The 16,007-nt window shown below is 45.8% G+C and overlaps 1 protein-coding gene and 1 pseudogene across 4 annotated transcripts in view; both read right to left on the bottom strand.

Annotated features, from left to right (window-relative positions):
- The window catches only part of UBE2L6 (ubiquitin conjugating enzyme E2 L6), a 58,166-nt gene that overhangs the window by 30,125 nt on the left and 12,034 nt on the right, over positions 1 to 16,007 (bottom strand). For 2 of the 3 annotated variants that reach the window (XM_080688341.1, XM_080688342.1), the window contains 2 exons: positions 15,544 to 15,712; positions 15,070 to 15,218 (listed from right to left, as the gene is read on the bottom strand). In XM_080688341.1, coding sequence (XP_080544467.1) covers positions 15,070 to 15,218; positions 15,544 to 15,580 — 186 coding nt within the window. In that variant the 5' untranslated portion in view covers positions 15,581 to 15,712. The remainder of the gene's footprint in view (positions 1 to 15,069; positions 15,219 to 15,543; positions 15,713 to 16,007) is intronic. The other variant, XM_080688343.1, reaches the window with a different exon arrangement.
- On the bottom strand, positions 13,524 to 14,940 carry LOC308257762 (large ribosomal subunit protein uL22-like; annotated as a pseudogene). The gene is made up of 2 exons: positions 14,929 to 14,940; positions 13,524 to 14,002 (listed from the first exon to the last, which is right to left on the bottom strand). The product of its transcript is annotated as a large ribosomal subunit protein uL22-like (transcript).

Below are 16,007 nucleotides of genomic sequence, written 5' to 3'. Positions count from 1 at the left end.
GATCTGGCCGGGACTTGGTTAATCTTCCCGGGCTCTATGACACAGCTGTAATAGTTGGCAAGGAAGGAGTCGGAAACAGGCTTTTTCACACCTCTGTGTCTCTGCTGGCATCAAGTTTACCATTGTGCCATCAGCCAAAGCAAGCGAGTCACATAGACAGACCTGAAGTTTGAGTGGACAAGCACTAGAGTTAGAGGGCAAAGTCATTAACCAGAGGCTATTCATGCAATCCATTTATGCCCTTCTCCGTCTCGATTGTTTGCCTTGATGACAGTAATAACAGTAACTAACAGTGTTGGGAGCTTACACAGGTGTCTGCTGAGCACTTTACAGATGTTCATCCTCCACAACTTGATATGTAAGCTCTCAGCTTGGAGGGGCTCAGTCTTGCTCAAAGTCATGCAGTTGGGAAAGGCTGATCGGAGGTTTGAAAGCATGTCTCTGTGACTCAAGTCTAAGCTCAGAGCCACTACCTCTGTCTCTGCCCTTCTAGCTTAAAATCCTGCCTTTTATTTTTTTTTTTTAATCCTCACCCAAGGATATTTTTCTATTGATTTTTAGAGAGAGTGGACAAGAGAGGGAAGGACAGAGAGACATATCGATGTGAGAGAAGCATACGGGTTGGTTGCCTCCTGCAGGAGCCCCGACCAGGGCCAGGAAGGAGCCTGCAATGGAGGTACCCGCCCTTGACCAGATTCAAACCCGGGACCCTTCGGTCCGAAGGTCGATGCTCTGTCCACTGAGGCAAACTGGCTAAGGCCTTTTCTTAATATTGTCTTTATTTGTTCAACAAATACAGTGCCCTTATGTCTGCTCTGTGCTAAGCACAGAGGGCATAAAGATGACTTAAGCCAGTGCCTGCCTTCAAAACCTACAGCTTGATGAGGGAGACCAATGGGAAGGCAAATTTTCACACAGCGTTCTTTTCATCTCTGAAGATGTCTTAGTGCAGTGGTCGGCAAACTCATTAGTCAACAGAGCCAAATATCAACAGTACAACGATTGAAATTGCTTTCGAGAGCCAAATTTTTTAAACTTAAACTTCTAACGCCACTTCTTCAAAACAGACTCGCCCAGGCCGTGGTATTTTGTGGAAGAGCCACACTCAGGGGGCCAAAGTGCCACATGTGGTTCGCAAGCCGCAGTTTGCCGACCACAGTCTTAGTGTGTTTTTCTCGTTTGTAGCTTATCTTCACAGATTCACTGGTGCTCTGGTTCTTAGCCCTTCTATCTCCCTCCTTCCCTCTCCCTCCTAATCCCATCGTTTTGTCTGTCCCCTGTCTCTGTTTCTTCCTTTTTCCCCCATTTCCCCTCTCGTTGGTACAGTGTTGTCCACCCAACGTTCTGACTGCGATTCTGGGTTTAGCCTTTCCCGCTGCAGGTCCCCTCATCCTTGGCCCCGCCCCCTTGCTCCTCTCCCCCAGCTGTCACACACTCAGACCGTCAGGTTCACAACCAAAAGCAGCCCAAGGGGTACATGTGCTCCCCACAACGACAATAGGGATTCAGCGGTCAGTCCACAGCCATTTCTCAAGCACCTGTCCTACCAGTATAGGGTCTCACCATGGATCAAGCTAGTCCTGCCCGAAATATTGCTATGGGGTGAGTGTTTTTCTTTTCTTTTTCGTTAATTCTCATCTGAGGATATTTTTCCCACTGATTTTCAGAGAGAGTGGAAGGGAGGGGGAGAGACAGAGAGAAACATCGATGTGAGAGGGACACATCTATTGCTTGCCTCCTGCACATGCCCCAACTGGGGCCAGGGATTGACCCTGCAACCGAGGTACGTGCTCTTGACCGGAATCGAACCCGGGACCCTTCAGTCCTCAGGCTGATGCTCTAACCATTGAGAAAACTGGCTAGGGCATGCATGAGTGTTCTTCTTAAGGCTGTCACAGCCACCAGGATGTAGGCTCACATCCCTGCTGCCCCCACTCAGGAACTTATGCCACCTGAGGAATCTGGCTTCCCAATTCCCCTCTCACAGAATCCCCTGGTGATATGGAGAAACTGAGGCATAGGGGCAGTGTGGTAACTGACCTAGCTGGGTACTGCAGCTGGGCTAGCTGCTGTCAGTCCTTGGGGCTGGTCCCCTTCTCTATGGCCTAAGCTGGGTGCCAAATTCTGGGCTGAAATGCAAGGTGGGAGGTGACCCAAGCTCCCAGTGTGTTCTTTCTAATTCGTGCATGCTTTGGTTGAGGTCAGGGGTTTCTGCGAGGGAAAATAAGAAGACTGGGTTTGAGGATTATTTGTGGTTTAGCCCCTACCCCATCCTCTACTACCATTGGCTTCCCCCTTTAGGACCTGGCTGCCCATGTGGGCAAAAGCTCCGGATGCCATGTCAGGTCTGAGGCCTTTCTTGCAGCTCCCAGCCAAGGCTCAGAACCAAACAAGAGTCACCCAGACTTGACTTGTTGCTCTGGGGGCATGGAGAGATCACCACTTCACATCGGGTTTGATTGGCAGAATGGTCTCTGTGTGCCCAACCTTTCTCAGTGCCCCTAAAGTCAATCTCTCAGGCTGCTGGGAAGATGCCAAATTTCTGTCTGGGCTACTGTTGAACGCAGAGGCACCTCCCAAATTCAGGGAAACTGCCCTCTCCTGCAGGAGACCTGATGTGATGAAATGTGACTGAGCAAAGGCAGGGGGTGGGAAGTGATTCTGATCCAGGGGCACAGCACTTTGCACATGTTTTTACCCCCCTCCCCCCTCTCATGCTGAGAGCCAGGTGTTATCCCTGCTTGTGAGATAAGGAAGGGAAAACTCAGAAAGGTTAAGTAACTATCCAAAGGTCACACAGCTGTACAGTGATCCCACGGCTGAATTCGAATGCACTCAGTGGCTTATTTGGCCAGGCTTATTTCCTTTCTGCCCAAACCAGGCTATAAATCAGGTCTGTGTTTTTTTATGCCCTGTACCCTGTGCCCCCACCAAACCTAACAAAGTGCCTTTACACTGGAAAAAAACAATCTATTGAGTGAATGAATGATTGAATGAGTGAATCACTACATGCAGATAAAGGGAAAGAAAAGGTTCTTATTTTTCTGGGAAGAGTAGAAAATCTGGAAGAGAAGAGACTTTTCTGTTCTGAGCCTTTTCTTGTAAGAGAGCATGTGTCACTTTGGGAGGGGGTGGTGTTTGTTAAAACAATAACATTTATTTAGCTCATGCGTCACTGAGTCTGTGTGGGCCTGGCAGGTTTAGCTGGAGAATTAGCTGAAAGGTGTGATGAGGTTTGGCTTTGCTGAGCTTGTATAGCCTCTTTCATTGTCTTTGGCCTTGGCTGAAAGGAATCAGCTGACAGGTTCTGCTCCTCTTGGTCTGTCATCTTCCAGGAGGATAGTCTGGTCTTACTCATATGTGGAGGTTGCAGGGATCTAAGGAAGTGAGCAGAGGCAGTATAACATCACTTCTGCCTCATTCTATCAGCCAAAGCAAGTCATCAGACCAGCTTAGGTACAAAGAGTAAGGAAAACATCTCTACTTTTTTTATGTAATTTTTTTTTCTTTAGAGAGGGAGAGGAAGGGGGAGAGAGAGAGAGAAACATGGATGAGAGAAAGAAACATCAGGGATAGAGCCCACAACCTGGTCATGTGCCCCAACTCAGAATCAAACCAGTGACCTCTCAGTGCACAGGATGACACTCAACCAGCTGAGCCATACCAGCCAGGGCAAAAGTTGCCACTTTTAAAGAAAAGACTGCAATTATTCATTTAAATGAATAATTGTGGCCACTTTTCCAATCCACTACATATTTGTAGAGAAACTATTAACAGTTTCCCCCAGCAACTTGCTACTTTTTGCCTATATCATATTAGAAATGATTTATTATGTGAAATTTCAAGTTTCTTACATATCATTTTACTCTTTTCTGCTCTCTGTCATATTTAACCCCTGGCTCCTCCATCTGCATGTGTCACTCTTGAGAAAGAGGGCCATGCATTCATAGACACACACACCCCTAAGACCCCCCACCCTCCCGCCCTGCCCTGCAATCCTACTCTGAGATAGACAAAGTTCCAGTGATCTGCTTCCCCTCCCCAAGGACACAGTCCTCCACACCTGGGTTTGCTTGAGGGCTTCCTGAGAAAACCCTGAAGTGTGATCGATGGTCCGTTGTAGTTATTCCTTATTGCCACATGGTGTCGCTGTTGAAACTTTGTCTTGCATAGCCTTTTGGACATTTGTAACTTCCGGTGAGGTACCTGATTCTTAAACAACCACTGTGGAGATTTAAACTTTGATCCAAAGTTTACTGTTCACACTTGTTCAGCCATTGTTTTTTTCTTTTTTAAAAAATATATCTTATTGATTTTTTACAGAGAGGAAGGGAGAGGGAGAGAGAGTTAGAAACATCCATCAGCTGCCTCCTACAGACCTCCTACTGGGGATGTGCCCACAACCAAGGTACATGTCCTTGACCAGAATCGAACCTGGGACCCTTCAGTCTGCAGGCTGACACTCTATCCACTGAGCCAAACCGGTTAAGGGCCAGCCACTGTTTCTTGAAGATCAATATCTTCAGGTCCTGCCTGTATTCTGGAAGGCTTCTGACCTGAGCCACGAGTTGTGTCAGAACCATCCTGGTCCCTACAGATCTTTAGGGCCAAGGATGATAACCATAATAGTACCAAAACAATACGCATTGAGCACTTACCAAGTTGTCAGGTGCTGCTGTGCTGAGAATTTTTCATGGATTACATTTCCTTTAAAGGGAGACGACGTGTGACTTAAGACATCGAGTAATTCAAGACTTGTGTGATTTGACACTATATTTTCCAGACAAATAAGTGTAAAAGGCGGGGAGAGGAATCCTTAACCACTGTAGCATATGTTTGCCTGTGTGTTATTTTTTATTCACTAAACTCACTAATGTTTCACAGAGTTGCCCCTCCTAAGTTAACTGCTTGGCGCATCATGGAAGTAGGTTGGGCTGTTTCCTAGCGTCTTATCACATCTAACTTCCACTAGAAAGCTATTGAGTTTGGAGAGTGGATTTTGGCACTCACGCCATCAGTTATTAAACTCTAAGATAACATCATTCTAGGATACAGAAAGTATTTTAAATGATAATGCTGGATATTAAAGTAACAGCACATTAGTCATGAATGTCACTATCAGAAGTCAGGAGGAGCATCAAGGACAGCTTGGTTCACAGGATATAACGCTGATGGCAGTTACTTACTTTGCAGCTCAAGTGATGCTGTCATGTGGCACGGTCTACAACCCACTCGGCTCACCAACTAGGACAGTGGTCGGCAAACTGCGGTTTGCCGCTCTGTTGACTAATGAGTTTGCCAACCACTGCCTTAGGGAAAAACACTTAAAAAACATTTTAATAATGTACTAATGTCTTTAACCTGAAGTCAAAACTTCTGGGTAAGGGTAATGCCTTACAGCAGTGGTCGGCAAACGCATTAGTCAGCAGAGTGGCAAACCGCGGCTCGCGAGCTGCATGTGCCTCGCGAGCCACAGTTTGCCGACCACTGAACTAGGACATCATGCAACCCTGGTGGTTTTTTTTATTTAAAGGGATTTGTAGTTTTTCACATTTGTATCATTTAAGTGTATATAATATATGATAGCACCACACCATTTTTCTCCCCTTTTTGTGAGTGGAAAATGAAGCCTTGGAGAGCAGTTAATCTACTCCTTCAAGGACTCAGCTGGTGAATAGTGGAGTTGAGAGTAAACCCGAGTGTTCAGTAACCTGGATTCCATTTCTCTCAAGGTAATTTTATTTTAGAGGATTTACTGATATTCTTTGTCCTAAGCTTTGGTTGAAATTACTCTCTACAATTTTGAATCTTTGGAAAAAATGTTGGGGAAATATGAATTCCCCTTATCCCAGAAAAACCCATATGCAAGCCTGGCAGGAGTGGCTCAGCTGGGTGTTGGCTGAGTGTGTCCTGTGCACTGAAGGGTTGCCGGTTCAATTCCCCATCAGGGCACATACCTGGGTTGCGGGTTTGCTTCACCATCAGGGAACATATGGAAGGCAACTGATGGATGTTTCTTTCTCACATCCACGTTTCTCCCTCCCTTTCTCTCTCTAAGCATTTCCTCCAATGAGGATTTGAAAAAACAACAAAACTGTATGCAAATTGGGACAGCCCCTCCATCCTGATCTGCTTTGGCTGCTAGGCTGCTCAGGGCGTGGCAGCTCCACGGAGGCGAGGCGGAGGCACGGAGGCTTCTGTTACTTCTTCCCTCAGGACAGGGGCTGCCTGCCACGTGGATGACTAAGACAACAAGTCAAGTGACTTCTAGAAACTGAAAGTCACGTCAAGTGACCCAGACAAAAGTCTAACATTTCCCGTTTTCCTCTCATTGCATGTTTTAATCTTTGTCTTGACTAGCAACTTAGCACAAAGCACACTCAAGTACATGTAAGTACACACATAGTTGCAGATGTGTTCACACACGCACTGGTACAGGAGTCACAAATATGCACATACACACATGTACATGCGTGTACAAAAAGCACATGCACACCAACCCCTGGGAGTCCGTCCCAGAGTTTCAGGACAAACTTTACATCCAGTCCAGCCCCCCTCCCTGAGGAGGGCCTCTGGCCATGGAGCAGGGAGCTCTGCCTCAAGGGAAGAACCTCAGAGCCAGTCAGCACTAATTACAAGCCATAGAATAGGCTCATCCATCATCCTGGAGTGACAGGCTGGCTGTGCAGCCGCCTCCTGGCCTCCCTGCCCCCTCCCCCACTCCCCTCCATTTCTCCTTGAGTGACCGCAGATTGGCTCCACAGAGTAAGGAGCAGCATTTTAGCCGAGTCTTCAAATCCTCTCCAAAGTCATAAACGTGGACCTGCCCTGGCTCAGCAGTTAGGCTCTGCTCTTCTCTCTACACACTGCGAGCGCACGGAAACTCCCCCTCCCTCTCAGGCATAACCCCCTTTCCACCGGCCTTTTACCACCTGCCCCACGGGGGGCTTCACATTTTAGTATTTCGCGGCAACTGCAACTTTGCAAGAATCCTGTGACTTGGTATCCTTTTGCCAGATTTACAAATGAAGAAAAGGAGCCTCTAAGCTACAATTTGCTCAGGGTCACCCAGCTGGAAGGCTAGATATTCAAACCAGAGTTGGCCATGAGTATCTCCCAGGATCCAATGCTTCTCTCACCCCTCCCGCCTCCCTGTGTGACTCCCCCACTCACCATCTCAGTTTGAAGAGCTGGTTTATTGCCAAGCATTTCCTCTTGGAAGCCCCACTTCCAAGTGGCACCTCTTCCTATCTTTTCTCTTAAATCAGCTTAAGAGCCAAAGTCTGAGGAATAATCACAGTGGGAGACCAAACACCAGTCCCAAGAATCAAGGGTCAGGGGCTGAGCAGGAAAATGCATGGGGACAGCCAGCCTGGGTGAGATGTGCATGGTGCCGGACGATGGCCACACTGAGGACAGAGGGGTGTGGTCACAGTGAGCCAAGTCCTGAGCTGCTGCCACAACCAGACTGTCGGCCCTGGATACCCGACCCCTGCTCATCAAGCTGTGCTTCAGGGACCTAATGTCCTGTAGATGCCTCTGGGGTCCTCTCAGAGGATGAGGCCAGGACAGTGTGAGCCTCATTAGAAAAATCTGCTCCCCCAATGAAATAATTTTTGGAAACCTCCTGGAAGGCAGGGACCATGTCTTTCTGTCATTGTCCTCATCTTGGCTAAAACAAAACAAAGCAAAACAAAAAAATGTCTTTAGGAACCCTGTTGGTTTATTTAAATGCTGTCATTATTCTGAGTCTGGTGCAAACTCCATCGCCCAGTCATGCTCTCTGCTCTTTCCAACCAAACGCCCTTCCCCTTCCTCCAAACACCACACTCAACATACACCACTGCCTTGTATAATTCATACCATGTTCATGAGTATTTGCCTTTTCACTCCAAGTACTAGGAAGCCCCTTCGGAACCTGATTCAACCCATGTTTCTCTGACACCATCTATGCCTATAAATGCACAGCAAACACTTTTGATCCAAAGTGTGCAATGTCCACACTTGGATGAAGACTTTATTTTATAATGATGACATTAATTTTAGTCTTATTTTATGTGCCTCCTCAAGAAATCCTTGTAGGAAGGAGTACCCAAGCATGGCTTCTCATAGTTATTAGGGTCAGTTAGGGTTTTGCCCTTAAGAATTGTCTCTCAGCAGCGGGGATTACACATTTGTTTTGGGGTGGTCTTTCTTCCTCACAGCTGCCCCAGGCCTTTGATCTTGGGGTCAGGATTTAGCTCTCCACTGATGGAAGACCGCTGTGAGAACCGGGGGGAGTGAGGGGGTTCTGCACCCTTCCTGTAGGTAAACATCTGGAGTCTGGAATTTTAGCTGTGCTAGGATTAAACAATGTGACAGCCTTATGGATTGTCTCTCCTTATCTATTCAAACAGACCACCTAAAGAGCATCTATAGGCTGTTATTGTCCTGGGGCCTTATCCCTTTCCCTCTCATTGATATGTGCCTTCTACAGAATTCCCAGATTCCCCATGTTTGTTTCCACCTAAGGTATTTAACCTAACAGTTATTTACATACAGAAAAAAAGACACACACACACACACACACACACACACACACACACACACCCAGGATGTTAAAAGAAAGGAGCGAGCTAGTCTCTTAGTATACTAACTAGTCTCTGATAAGAAGCACCATTTTTGCAGCATCATTCACAATAGTCAGAGGTGGAAGCATCCTAGAGGTCCATTGGATGAGCAGTATGTGAATTTTTTAAATGTGGCATATACATACAATGAAATATTATTCAGTCCTCAAAAAGAAGAAAATCCTGCCATATGCTGCAATATAGATAAAACTTGAGGATGTCGTGCTAAATGAATAAGCCAGTCATAAAAAGACAAATATTGTACGATTCCATTTATATGAGGTATCTAAACTAGTCAAACTCTTAGTAGAATGGTGGCTGCCAGAGGCTGGAGAGAGAGAGAGAAGGGGGGTTGTTCAACAGGTGTAGTGTTTCAGTTTTGCAAGATGAAAACATTCTAGAAATCTGTTGCACTACTGTATGGTACGGGAAAAATAGTTAAAGGGTAAATTGTGTGTTATATGTTTTTACCACCAGAAAGAAAGCACCATTCAGGGATAATAACTGTCCCAGGAATTCCCCAGTAGTAAAATACCACAACCTTGCACAATGGGTATTGTTTTCCTCACTTCATAAAGGGAGGAAAGGAGAGGTCCAGAGACATATTGGAACCTACAACCATCTGACTCCAGCAGCCATGCTTTCTAGCCAGGTCTCAGACTCCTCTGCCCGCAGGTGGCATTTGGGGCTGGTGACATCGCTTGGTAGAGAAGAGCTGTGAGTGGGAGCATGAATTCAGAGAAGTTTCTCTGGTTTGGCAAGGCCAGACTTTCCCTGTCAAACCACCTCCCCAACCATTTCAACTGTCTCTCCCAATATACTATTATTTCCTACTTTGTAATAGAGCCCCTGACTTTCAACTGATTGCACAGCCTCCTGAAATGAAGACTTCCTTCATTGAAGCTAGCTGTGGCCATGTGACTAAGTTCTGCCTAATGGGATGTAAGCAGAGGTACCATAGGTAAAATTTTTTAAGGGTATTTTTTCTTTTTTTAATATATTTCTTTATTGATTTCAGAGAGGAAGGGAGAAGGAGAGAGAGATAGAAACATCAATGATGAGAGAGACTCATTGATCGGCTGCCTCCTGCACACCCCCTACTGGGGATCGAGCCTGCAACCCAGGCATGTGCCCTTGGCCGGAGTGGAACCAGGGACCCTTCAGTCCGCAGGCTGATGCTCTATCCACTGAGCCAAGCCGGAGGGCCATAGGTAAATTTTGGGAGGTCTCCTTAAAAGAGGGGCGCACTTTTCTTCAGTCCTCCTTCCACCATTCTGCTGGCTGGAATAAAAGATGATGGCTGGGCCCTGGCTGGTTTGGCTCAGTGGATAGAGCGTCGGCCTGTGGACTGAAGGGTCCCGGGTTCGATTCCGGTCAAGGGCATGTACCTTGGTTGCAGGCACATCCCCAGTAGGAGGTGTGCAGGAGGCAGCTGATTGATGTTTCTCTCTCATCGATGTTTCTAACTTTCTCTCCCTCTCCCTTCCTCTCTGTAAAAAATCAATATAATATATTTAAAAAAAAAAAAAGATGATGGCTGGAGCCTGAGTGGCCATCATGGGTCATGAGGTAGAATCCAATCTTAATTGATAACCCAGACCTTAGCAGGTTGATAGCATCACGTGAGGCCCTCCCACACAATGCATCTAATTTACTGATGCTGCAAATGTTGCACATGGGAGAAATTTGAAGTCATCCCACTGGTGCTGACATGTCTAGTAGAACCCACATCCTTCAATGCTTATGGTTGGATAAAATTACAAGATATCAAATGCCTGCAAAGAAAGTATAGAGGTTTCTGAAGACAACTTTTACAAATTAGAAGCCAAGCTCATTGACTTCTCCTGTTTTCTCATTTATTCATTTGTTCAGCAAGTATTAATCGAATGCTTAATATGTACTAGGCATTGTTTCAGGCACTGGGAAGGCAGTGTTACACAAGACAGAGTGTCCTTGTCCCCATACCCCACCCCAGAATGTGCACTTTTATGGATTGATAACGTCTTTCTTCCACTTCCCACCATGTAATGGGAAATGTCCCTGTGTATGTGGGGGATGTGGGGGAGGACTGAAATGCAGGAGGAATTTTGAGATATGGCCAAGGAAGAGCAATTTTCTTGTCCCAGATTTCCTTGGAATGTCCATTTTGGAGGCACACAGGACACATTCCTTCCCTGGCTTATGTGGGAGTTAGGGTTGAGTCAGAGCTTTAATATGAAGTCAATTAACTCACCTAGGAATCCACGAACCAAGGCCAGTTCCTTAAGTTTCTCTGGGGTCCCAATGGATCCCAACTACCAAAAAAAAAAAAAAGGATTTCTGGCAGCAGTAACCGGCAAATGTGGTCAGTTCACCAGGGGGTGACCTGTATTTTCAAAACCAAATCATGGCACACATCTGAGAAGTCCCAATGCCTATGGGGTCCACTAAAATTGTAAACAGAACTCTCTCCAAATATAGATTTGAAGCAGATGACATTATATCATGTTAGCTAGGCCCATCACCCCAAGATCCCTTCCTGCTTCAAATGACTCTAGCAATTCATTGCAACACAAGTACAGTACTAAAGATGTAAACACAACTTGAATGCCCATCAACCATTGAGTGGGTTTTAAAATGTGGTGTATACATGCAATGGAATATTATTCAGCCTTAACAAAGGAGAAGCCCAGCCAGCACGGCTCAGTGGTTAAGTGTCGACCTATGAACCAGGAGGTCATGGTTTGATTCTCTGAGTGCAGGCTCGATCCCCCATGTGGGGCATGCAGAGGGCAGCCAATCAATAAGTCTCTCTCATCATTGATGTTTCTATCTCTCTCTCCCTCTCCCTTCCTCTCTGAAATCAATAAAAAATATATATTTTTAAAATAAAAATAAATAAGTCAAAATAAATAAAAAATAAAGTGGGTAGGTCTTATGTTAAGTGTTTAAGTGTTCTTTCCACAATAAAATAAATGAAAAATAAATCTGGTGCCCTAACTGGTTTGGCTCAGTGGGAAGAGTGTCAGCCTGCAGACTGAAGGGTCCCAGGTTTGATTCTGGTCAGGACACATGCCTGGGTTGTGGACTTGATCCCCAGTAGGGGACGTGCAGGAGGCAGCCAATCAATGATTCTCTCTCATCATTGATGTTTCTATCTCTCTTTCCCTCTCCCTTCCTCTCTGAAATCAATACAGATATATTTTTTTAAAAAATAAATAAAATAAATTTGGCAATGAACCAATAATTTATCTAGCACTATTCTGGGCCTTCTGGTTGCTGCTCCTGAGAAACTTCCATTCCACCCGGGAAGATAGAGCAAGGAAAATGAAAAGGCACCATTCAGGGAGGCTCTTGGTCTGGCGGGAAATCAAATATCAAATAACCCCAACCGCCCAAGGCAGAGGTGCCACCAAAAAAGCAGATAAGAATAAATTTGGAAGGCCTTGAATGCCATGTTAAGCAGTTTTGGAACATATTCTCTTTAAGAAGGTCTAACCTTGAGGGAGGAGAGGATATGTCATCACATGGGTCAGGTGTATAAAGGGACTCCAGAGGGTTCATGTTCCCCTTGAAATGTACAGCAAAACACAAAACACAGATTTTTCTAGAAAGATTTTCATCAACTTTTTATAAAAGGGCCCATGACCCAATAAAGGTTAGGAAGCATGGTCTACCACTTGGGAGCCATCACAGTTTGAGGCAGATAAACGATCTGAGGTTTGAGTTATGAAGGTGGAAAGGAAAGTTTTTCAGAGGTGATACAAGACCCCAAGGTGGACATTAAACTAGCAAGGGAATGGAGAAAACAGGACATGTCTGAGAGGAGAAGGCACAGGGTTTAGAGCAACTTGATTGAAGATAGCATAGGGAAGGAAAGGGAAGGATTCGAATTATGACTGGAACCCTAAAGAAAAAGACATAAAAAATTATGACTGACTTTCAAACGGCAGAATTTCCTTTAATCTGCCTTAGATATGGAAGGAATATTTTCACAAATGCAGCCCAGGGTGCCTTCCAAACCACAAGCTCCCCAGGCAGTTTGCCAGAATTTCATTTTAGTCTATGGTGTGTTTTGATATGAGAGTCAGATACACTCTTCTCATCCTCTCAATCATGTGATTCACATCCAGAAATTCTGTTACAGTCTAATGACTTGGAGAAAAACCTAGAGCTACTTGTTTGCCTATACTTAAGATTGTGTTTCATTGGGTCACCTTAGGGCATCCCCTATCATTGCAAAGCAGAAAGTCTCTTTTATGGTTCTATAGAATCAATCCATATTCCATGGGCTGTTCCAATTTCCACAGCAGCTAAGGAAGAGCAAAGATGACAGCAAGGTTGTCAGTCTAAGCAATTGTGTTATATTTTTAACTGCAAAATAGAACCTAGCAAGAGGAGCTGGTTTGTGAGGAAGATGAAGGTAAAGATAATTAAATTGGGTTTGGGCAAACTGAATCCAGGGCATCTCTGAGACATTTCATCTGTTAGGAACCTTTGGTTGTGGATGACAGAATCCAACTGAAACCAATGTAAGAAGAAGAGGGAATGCCTTGGTTTATTTACATAACTAAAAGCTTCAGAGGTTCTGCTGTATCAGTTCTCAAATGATGTTATCAGGCATCTGTCTCTCCCTATCTTTTGTTTATTATGTTTTCACTTTAAGCAGATTATCCTCCAGTTTCAAGCTTTCCTTCTTCTACCAGCAAAGCCACTTTCCCAAAGATTCCAGTAAACATCTGATTGACTCTGATTGGATACTCATCCTTGAATCAGTTATTGTGATTTAGGCTAACTCAGCCTCTAAGTCAGCCCCCACTTCCTAGTAACCATACTCTTGTGTAGTCTCCACCTCTTGAGTAACTTATTTCTATTTTTTGTTTGTTTTACTTTTATTAGCATCTATTTTATGCTGAATATACTCCTAGAGTAAATTTATTTCTTCAGTTTCTTCTGCAATATATTCTTCTGTGCAACCTCCTCTTCTGGTTTAGGAACAATGCTCTTTTTCAGTAGGATCACCTCAATGTGGCAAGAAAAGTTCATGTAGGGTCAATCTGTCCATGAGCTCTGTAAATTCTGGGCCGTATCTTGGAAGCTTTGTTCACCTGGATGTGCTCAATGACCAGAGAATCTACATCTAAACCCTTAAGTTCAGCATTACTCTCTGCTTTTTTAAGCATGTGCTGCAAAAATACAGCACTCTTTTTGGACCACTGACCCTGTGTCCAGCCCCACTGTTTGGTATGGCGCATGGAATGGCACTCATTGCTTCTGTAATGACATCCTTCAGATACTTGGTGGCTCTTTGAATGTGTATACCCTTGAAGGCCTAAGCAGTTTTATGAGTATTCATTTGAACCCCTTGATTTGCATGATCTTGTGGGGTTTTCTGGATCAAGTGAATAGTGAACCTCACTGAGAGGTTATCTTAGGCTGCTTATGGGAAGAGAGCAACTTACTTCTAACCAATAGTATATGGCAATGTAGAAGGATTGTCACTTCTGTGATTAGGTTACAAAAGACTGTGACTTCCATCTTGCTATCAGACTCCCTTGTTGACATAGATGCAAGCTACCATATTGGAGACACTCACATTGCCAAGAAATGAGGGTAGCTTCCAGCCAACAATCACCAAAGAACTGAGGCCTTTGGTCCAATAGCCCTTGAGGAACTGAATCCTGCTAACAACCATGAGAGGGGGTTTGAAAGCAAATTCTTCCCCACTGAGCCTTCAGATGAGAATCTAGCCCTGGGTGACCCTTTAATTGCAACCTCATGAGACACCATCATCATAGGATTCAACTAAGCCCTGCCCAGATTCCTGACCCACAGAATTCGTCTTAAGCCACTAGGTTTTGGACTTGTTTATTACACAGCAATAGACAACTAATACACCTGGGTTGTGTGACTGCTCTTAAAGGGGCAGATGGGGTCAGTCTCATGTCAACCCTAGGGACTAAAAGTAGAGAATAAGTGTCTCCCCAGAGGAAAGTTAAAGTGTAGTTACCAGCCTGGTCAGTGTGGCTCAGTGGTTGAGCATTGACCTGTGAACCAGGAGGTCATGGGTTGATTCCTGGTCAGGGCACATGCTCAAGCTACAGGCTTGATCCCTGGTGTGGGACGTGCAGAAGGCAGCTGATCAATGATTCTCTCTCATCATTTATGATTCTCTCTCTCCCTCTCCCTTCTTCTCTAAAATCATATATATATACTAGAGGCCTGGTGCACGAATTCGTGCATGGGTGGGGTCCCTCGGGGTGGCCTGAGGAGATTGGGCCCCAGCTCACACCCCCATCCTTGCCTGGCACCCTACCTTGGCCTGGCCCTGCCCCCTCACCTGTTCCCCCATCCTGCCAGCAGGGCAATTGGTCCAGGGCCAGAGGGGGGTGCTCTACACCCGGCTCCCTCACCCCTGCTGCTGCCACTGGGCGATCAGGCCCCCACTCACACCCGCCTTGGCCTGGCACCGCCCACTCACCTGTTCCACCATCCCCGCCATGGTCCCACTCTCGTCAGGGCCCATCAGGGCTGGCACACCTCCACTGCCACCTGCTGCCAGTGCTGCGCCATCCCCTGGTAGTCTGCACACGTCATAGCGAGCAATTGAATCTCCCGGTTGATGACTGCCTGAGGGGACAATTGCATATCAGGCTTTTATTATATAGGATATATACACACACTAGAGGCCCAGTGCACAAATTCGTGCACCAGTCGGGTGCCTGGGTGTGGCCTGCGGGATCGGGCCGAAACCAGCTCTCTGACATCCCCCGAGGGGTCCCAGATTGTGAGAGGGCACAGGCCAGGCTGAGGGTACCCCACTAGTGCACAATCAGGGCCGGGGAGGGATGCAGGAGGTTGGCCAGCCGGGGAGGGACTATGGGAGGGCTCCAGGGCATGTCCGGCCCATCTCGCTCAGTCCAGATCAGCAGGACCCCAGCAGCAAGCAACCTACCAGTCAGAGCATCTGTCCCCTGGTTGTCAGTGCACATGATAGCGAATGGTTGAGCTGCCTTAGCATATCATTAGCATATTACGTTTTGATAGGTTGAACGGACGACTGGACGACCGGGCACTTAGCATATTAGGCTTTTATTATATAGGATATATATATAGTGTAGTTCCTAGAAGGGAGACAGAATTGGGCAGGCAAAGTCACCAGATGTCTGCCTCACACATCTATTTGGGAATCTATGGAAGCAGCTACAAACACACCTGGAGATGGAGATTGGGCAGTGATTCATGCACAGGCATGATGAAACTGTAAGAATGGGTGAAATCGCCCAAAAGAAGGATCAAGGGTAGATCTCCTGGAAACAGTAACAATTAATGGGCAGATGAAAGAAGAGGCAAAAGTGATTAAGTTAGAGCAGAGATGTAGGAAGTTTTGTTTGATGTTGGACAAATTCAGCTTGTCTG

The sequence above is a fragment of the Plecotus auritus genome (genome assembly GCF_963455305.1).
Source record: "Plecotus auritus genome assembly, chromosome: 9".
In the NCBI taxonomy this organism is placed as follows: Eukaryota; Metazoa; Chordata; class Mammalia; order Chiroptera; family Vespertilionidae; genus Plecotus; species Plecotus auritus.
Note: the sequence above shows the minus strand (reverse complement) of the source record. Positions and strands in the feature narration are given on the sequence as shown.